Consider the following 6,719-nt stretch of genomic DNA (forward strand, 5'->3'; position numbering starts at 1 on the left):
GGAAGCAGGTCAATGGGGCGAGAGGGGCCCCCCAGCTGGAGCAGGAGGAGCCCCCGGAAGGAGACCCGGAAGCTGCCTCCACAGTCAAGCGTTCCAGCCCACCATCACCCCACAATGAAAAGAGTGTGTAGGTAGGAACAGGTGTTTCCGGTGGGAGTCCCCTCCAGGTCCATTTACTCCTCTCCCTTTGGGGAGGAATGGGAAATCTGTGGGGAAGACCCATAGCTCACTGGGTAGATCATCTGTGGTAAAAGAAGTTGGATTTTGCAACCTCACTACATCCTTCATGCTCTGTACCCACCATATGTTTAAATGCATGGGATATCTGCAAGGATCCCGCGAAGCGGTTTGCTAAGGAGGCAGGGAATCATGGCTCTGTGAGTGCTCAAGCACTATTCCCAGGATACTTGGGGGCAAGCTGAAACGGGCGGCATTCAGCTATTGCGTCCTGTGCTCGCAAGGCTTGCTGTTTGCTCAATTTCCCCCTCTCCTCCCTCCCTGCCCAAGTGAATCCTGTGCCCTCTCCAGATCTGCTCCAGAGGGCTGGGGGGAAACCCCAGAGCAGTTTCAGGAGGGGTGCGGTGAGAGGAGAGCATTCTCCTGTGCAGGGAGAAATCCTTGTGCCAATAGATAGAGAAGCTACTTTGGTGTCTAACCAAAGGGCCTTAAATATTTGGTGTGTTTCCTGCCTGAGTGTCATGCTGCTGTTTTGCATAATGCAATCTGCTGTGTGCATATTAATCTACAGAAATCATCCTAGTTTCAGCAATGAGGGCCGGAAACCTGCCTAAACCTCCAGGTAGGGAATTCTGTGCCTGGAGATGCATGAGGGGCTCTGAGTCTTGTGTCGCAGACCCAGCCCAAGGGATGCTTTGCTGTAGTACCCAGCCCCCCACTGTTCATCCTTCAGCCCTTCACCTTCAATCTGAGTCAGGTTGAGACCCTGCCGTTGGTCTTCTGTTGCGTTGCTCAGAGCAGTTCTGATCACTTCGGTGGAAACACCTGCACTTTCCTGGAAGCGTACCGTTGTATCTGCCAGCACTGAGCCATTTCTGTACGTTAGAAAGGGAAAGAGAAGCGTTGGCAGATCTGGAACTGCAGCTTGACAGCCCCACACTCCCATCACTCAGCAGAAGAACAGCTGCTTTGAATGCAGAAGGTCCTCAGTTTAAATCTCTGGCTTTGCCAGGGAACGCGGCCAGAGAGGATTGTTTTCTGCCTGAGCATCAGTTGGCATGAAATCAGAATTGTAGAGGTGGAGGGGACCTCAAGGGCCTTTTATTCCTTCCCCCTGCAGTGGAGGAACATGCATGCTTTGCAGAAACAGAGGAAAAGAAGAAGTCGCTATATAGTGAGCTGCACCATTGGTCCACCCAGTTCAGTATCATCTGCACTGACTGGAAGCAGCTCTCCAGGCTTTTAGACCGGGGGTCTTTCCCAGCCTTACCTGGAGAAGCTGGGGGTTGAACCTTGGACCCTCTGCATGCCAAGCAGATGCTCTGCCACTGAGCATTCTGCATTCTGGCCCTTGAATGTAGTGCTTGGCTGTGTTGAGCACGCCAAGGCACTTCGATGTTGTACAACGGTTTGTGGAAACAGGCCTTCAGTGCCTGGCCCGAAAGAAACAACCCTGAAAGTCTTTCAATAGTGGAACTTGCTGATTCAGAAACTCTTTGTTAGGGTTATTGTGGAGAGTGCCACCTATCAAGAATGCTGTGGCCGTGGATTTACGGCACATTGGCATGCGGTTGCACTAGGTTCCCTTGCATCACTATGATTTGTACCGGTGGTGGTGCAGAGAATTCATATTCAAAGTGGAAATGTTGGATTTGAAATGTGACCGTCCAAATGTGAGTGGAGAAACTGTATGTTTCAGACCAAATTATATTTATGTGTGTGTGTGTGTGTGTGTGTATATATATATATATATATATGTGTGTGTGTGTGTGTGTGTGTGTGTATATATGTGTGTGTGTGCGCGCGCATATATATATATGTGTGTGCGTGTGTGTGGTGCGCATATATATGTATATATATGTGTATGTGTGTGTGTGTATGTGTGTATATATATATATATATATATATATATATATATATATATATATCTGGCCCACCTGGTTGGGTTGCCCCAACCACTCTAGGTGGCTTCCAACACATATAAAAATAATAATAAAACATCAAACATTAATCATAATAATCTGATCCAATACAAAAAACTCAAAATAACTTTAAAATAAACAACTTATATCAAATATGGCAATATTCAATAATTCATTCAAATCTAATAGTAAACAGTAAAATTAAAGATAATAATTAAACAGTTTACACTTGGTTGGCATTGGGACCCCTTTACTGCTCTTGCATTCAATTAACAGAGCCACCAGCCTAGCCCTGGCAGCTTGCTTTCATGTTTCCATGTGGCTGTGAAGTACTTTACAGGTAATTGGGCAACACTAAAGGATATTGAAGAGCATGGTGAAGGTATTTCTTAAGCTTTCAGCAGCAAGAGCTGTATTTTGCAGCACTACGGAAAGAGGACAAGCTGTTCTGAATGAGACCCTTGCAGTCAACATAGGGTTGGGAGCAGGTGGGTGCAGTTAAGCTGCTCTTGTTTTTGTGAGAACCAGAAAACCCAGCATGACACTTTTCACCAGCCCTCATTTAATCCCCCTTCCATACCTGAATCCGTTCACAGTGAATCCAAGATATGTCCCATATTTAACAGGGCACGTAGAGCAGTTGTAAATGTCCTCATACTGTGGAAGAAAGGGGAGGTATGCATTTTGTATTAGGAGATAAACTCAGTTTCTAGGGCCCAATCCTTGACTGGTTCTGCCCTCCCCTGTGATACAGAGTCACAGAGGGGAAAGTGTGGGGCAGCCATAGCTAGAGGAGATCGCGCACGGAAAGGGGTTTACAATCACCATTAAGCCAAGGTCTAGAGGGATCTTGGATGCAGCTCCCTGACTCCTTCATAGCTCCGTGGAAGGGGAGAGATACCTGCCTTACTCTTTACAGATGAGCAGGCCCCACCCCACCACCAGACTGAGAGGCTGGGGGCAGCATTCCCCCTCCCCTGTGCCCCCTCCCCCAGGGGGGTGGAAAGGCCACAGCGCTTACCATCTTCCCGATTGTCCAAGTCAGGTTGCGGTATGCTTCGGAGGACGAATTCTTCAGGTCCTCAGTAAAATCCATTGCGATGTGGTAAGTGATGGTGAACGTCTGTTCTATGGGAGGCTTAGGTGGGGTTTTCTCTGAACTGGTCACTGAGGTGAAAGGAAACGATCTCATTACGACCCCTCCCTGAAGGAAAAGATTTGTGGCGGAGGAAGAAGAGGCAGGCCTGCTGTCCTGCTCAGGGATTGTGCCTAGAGGTGCTCAAGCTTGGGGTGGAGTCTTACTTTCGGGATTACGGGAAGCCCCCTTCTTTGCATTTGTCCCACTCCCAGCCCTTTTCAGTTCCATTGATCTCCATCCCCATATATAGTCACCTGCGGGGGTTGTTGAAGTTTGAGCATCTCTTTCTGCTCTTTCTATGGGCACCACCTGAGCAGGAAGCAGGTCAATGGGGCGAGAGGGGCCCCCCAGCTGGAGCAGGAGGAGCCCCCGGAAGGAGACCCGGAAGCTGCCTCCACAGTCAAGCGTTCCAGCCCACCATCACCCCACAATGGAAGGAATGGGTGTTTCCGGTGGGAGTCCCCTCCATGTCCATTTACTCCTCTCCCTTTGGGGAGGAATGGGAAATCTGTGGGGAAGACCCATAGCTCACTGGGTAGATCATCTGTGGTAAAAGAAGTTGGATTTTGCAACCTCACTACATCCGTCATGCTTTGTACCCACCATATGTTTAAATGCATGGGATATCTGCAAGGATCCCGCGAAGCGGTTTGCTAAGGAGGCAGGGAATCATGGCTCTGTGAGTGCTCAAGCACTATTCCCAGGATACTTGGGGGCAAGCTGAAACGGGCGGCATTCAGCTATTGCGTCCTGTGCTCGCAAGGCTTGCTGTTTGCTCAATTTCCCCCTCTCCTCCCTCCCTGCCCAAGTGAAGCCTGTGCCCTCTCCAGATCTGCTCCAGAGGGCTGGGGGGAAACCCCAGAGCAGTTTCAGGAGGGGTGCGGTGAGAGGAGAGCATTCTCCTGTGCAGGGAGAAATCCTTGTGCCAATAGATAGAGAAGCTACTTTGGTGTCTAACCAAAGGGCCTTAAATATTTGGTGTGTTTCCTGCCTGAGTGTCATGTTGCTGTTTTGCATAATGCAATCTGCTGTGTGCATATTAATCTACAGAAATCATCCCAGTTTCAGCAATGAGGGCCGGAAACCTGCCTAAACCTCCAGGTAGGGAATTCTGTGCCTGGAGATGCATGAGGGGCTCTGAGTCTTGTGTCGCAGACCCAGCCCAAGGGATGCTTTGCTGTAGTACCCAGCCCCCCACTGTTCATCCTTCAGCCCTTCACCTTCAATCTGAGTCAGGTTGAGACCCTGCCGTTGGTCTTCTGTTGCGTTGCTCAGAGCAGTTCTGATCACTTCGGTGGAAACACCTGCACTTTCCTGGAAGCGTAGCGTTGTATCTGCCACCACTGAGCCATTTCTGTACGTTAGAAAGGGAAAAGAGAAGCGTTGGCGGATCTGGAACTGCAGCTTGACAGCCCCACACTCCCATCACTCAGCAGAAGAACAGCTGCTTTGAATGCAGAAGGTCATCAGTTTAAATCTCTGGCTTTGCCAGGGCACGCGGCCAGAGAGGATTGTTTTCTGCCTGAGCATCAATTGGCATGAAATCAGAATTGTAGAGGTGGAGGGGACCTCAAGGGCCTTTTATTCCTCCCCCCTGCAGTGGAGGAACATGCATGCTTTGCAGAAACAGAGGAAAAGAAGAAGTCGCTATATAGTGAGCTGCACCATTGGTCCACCCAGTTCAGTATCATCTGCACTGACTGGAAGCAGCTCTCCAGGGTTTTAGACCGGGGGTCTTTCCCAGCCTTACCTGGAGAAGCTGGGGGTTGAACCTTGGACCCTCTGCATGCCAAGCAGATGCTCTGCCACTGAGCATTCTGCATTCTGGCCCTTGAATGTAGTGCTTGGCTGTGTTGAGCACGCCAAGGCACTTCGATGTTGTACAACGGTTTGTGGAAACAGGCCTTCAGTGCCTGGCCCGAAAGAAACAACCCTGAAAGTCTTTCAATAGTGGAACTTGCTGATTCAGAAACTCTTTGTTAGGGTTATTGTGGAGAGTGCCACCTATCAAGAATGCTGTGGCCGTGGATTTACGGCACATTGGCATGCGGTTGCACTAGGTTCCCTTGCATCACTATGATTTGTACCGGTGGTGGTGCAGAGAATTCATATTCAAAGTGGAAATGTTGGATTTGAAATGTGACCGTCCAAATGTGAGTGGAGAAACTGTATGTTTCAGACCAAATTATATTTATGTGTGTGTGTGTGTGTGTGTGTGTGTGTGTGTGTGTGGTGTGTATATATATGTGCGTGTCTGTGTGTGTATATATATATATATATATATATATATATATATATATATACACATACACACACACACACACACACACCTGGCCCACCTGGTTGGGTTCTCCCAACCACTCTAGGTGGCTTCCAACACATATAAAAATAATAATAAAACATCAAACATTAATCATAATAATCTGATTTAATACAAAAAACTCAAAATAACTTTATAAACAACTTATATCAAATAAAGCAATATTCAATAATTCATTCAAATGTAATAGTAAACAGTAAAATTAAAGATAATAATTAAACAGTTTACACTTGGTTGGCATTGGGACCCCTTTACTGCTCTTGCATTCAATGAACAGAGCTACCAGCCTAGCCCTGGCAGCTTGCTTTCATGTTTCCATGTGGCTGTGAAGTACTTTACAAGTAATTGGGCAACACTAAAGGATATTGAAGAGCATGGTGAAGGTATTTCTTAAGCTTTCAGCAGCAAGAGCTGTATTTTGCAGCACTACGGAAAGAGGACAAGCTGTTCTGAATGAGACCCTTGCAGTCAGCATAGGGTTGGGAGCAGGTGGGTGCAGTTAAGCTGCTCTTGTTTTTGTGAGAACCAGAAAACCCAGCATGACACTTTTCACCAGCCCTCATTTAATCCCCCTTCCATACCTGAATCCGTTCACAGTGAATCCAAGATATGTCCCATATTCAGCATGGCACGTAGAGCAGTTGTAAATGTCCTCATACTGTGGAAGAAAGGGGAGGTATGCATTTTGTATTAGGAGATAAACTCAGTTTCTAGGGCCCAATCCTTGACTGGTTCTGCCCTCCCCTGTGATACAGAGTCACAGAGGGGAAAGTGTGGGGCAGCCATAGCTAGAGGAGATCGCGCACGGAAAGGGGTTTACAATCACCATTAAGCCAAGGTCTAGAGGGATCTTGGATGCAGCTCCCTGACTCCTTCATAGCTCCGTGGAAGGGGAGAGATACCTGCCTTACTCTTTACAGATGAGCAGGCCCCACCCCACCACCAGACTGAGAGGCTGGGGGCAGCATTCCCCCTCCCCTGCGCCCCCTCCCCCAGGGGGGTGGAAAGGCCACAGCGCTTACCATCTTCCCGATTGTCCAAGTCAGGTTGCGGTATGCTTCGGAGGACGGATTCTTCAAGTCCTCAGTAAAATCCATTGCGATGTGGTAAGTGATGGTGAACGTCTGTTCTATGGGAGGCTTAGGTGGGGTTTTCTCTGAAC

General features: G+C 48.4%; 2 protein-coding genes and 1 long non-coding RNA gene across 3 annotated transcripts in view; 1 reads left to right on the forward strand and 2 right to left on the reverse strand.

Annotated features, from left to right (window-relative positions):
• Positions 1-1,894, forward strand: part of LOC310694459 — a 2,341-nt gene extending 447 nt beyond the window's left edge. The window contains exons 2-3 of the long non-coding RNA XR_014519723.1: positions 2-127; positions 1,681-1,894. This is a non-coding gene — a long non-coding RNA (uncharacterized lncRNA). The remainder of the gene's footprint in view (position 1; positions 128-1,680) is intronic.
• Positions 1-3,237, reverse strand: part of LOC310694455 (uncharacterized protein) — a 40,523-nt gene extending 37,286 nt beyond the window's left edge. Inside the window, exons 1-3 of the mRNA XM_083477490.1 lie at positions 3,121-3,237; positions 2,680-2,756; positions 919-1,052 (exon numbers count right to left, since the gene is read on the reverse strand). Coding sequence (XP_083333616.1) covers positions 919-1,052; positions 2,680-2,756; positions 3,121-3,195 — 286 coding nt within the window. The 5' untranslated portion in view covers positions 3,196-3,237. The remainder of the gene's footprint in view (positions 1-918; positions 1,053-2,679; positions 2,757-3,120) is intronic.
• A 438-nt stretch (positions 3,238-3,675) lies between these two features.
• On the reverse strand, positions 3,676-6,719 carry LOC310694456 (uncharacterized protein). The gene is made up of 3 exons (XM_083477491.1): positions 6,580-6,719; positions 6,139-6,215; positions 3,676-4,591 (listed from the first exon to the last, which is right to left on the reverse strand). Exons 1-3 carry the CDS (start codon positions 6,652-6,654, stop codon positions 4,327-4,329), a joined length of 417 nt encoding a protein of 138 aa, XP_083333617.1. The 5' UTR covers positions 6,655-6,719; the 3' UTR covers positions 3,676-4,326.

The sequence above is a fragment of the Podarcis liolepis genome, assembly GCF_965112155.1.
Source record: "Podarcis liolepis genome assembly, chromosome: 15".
NCBI lineage: Eukaryota > Metazoa > Chordata > Lepidosauria > Squamata > Lacertidae > Podarcis > Podarcis liolepis.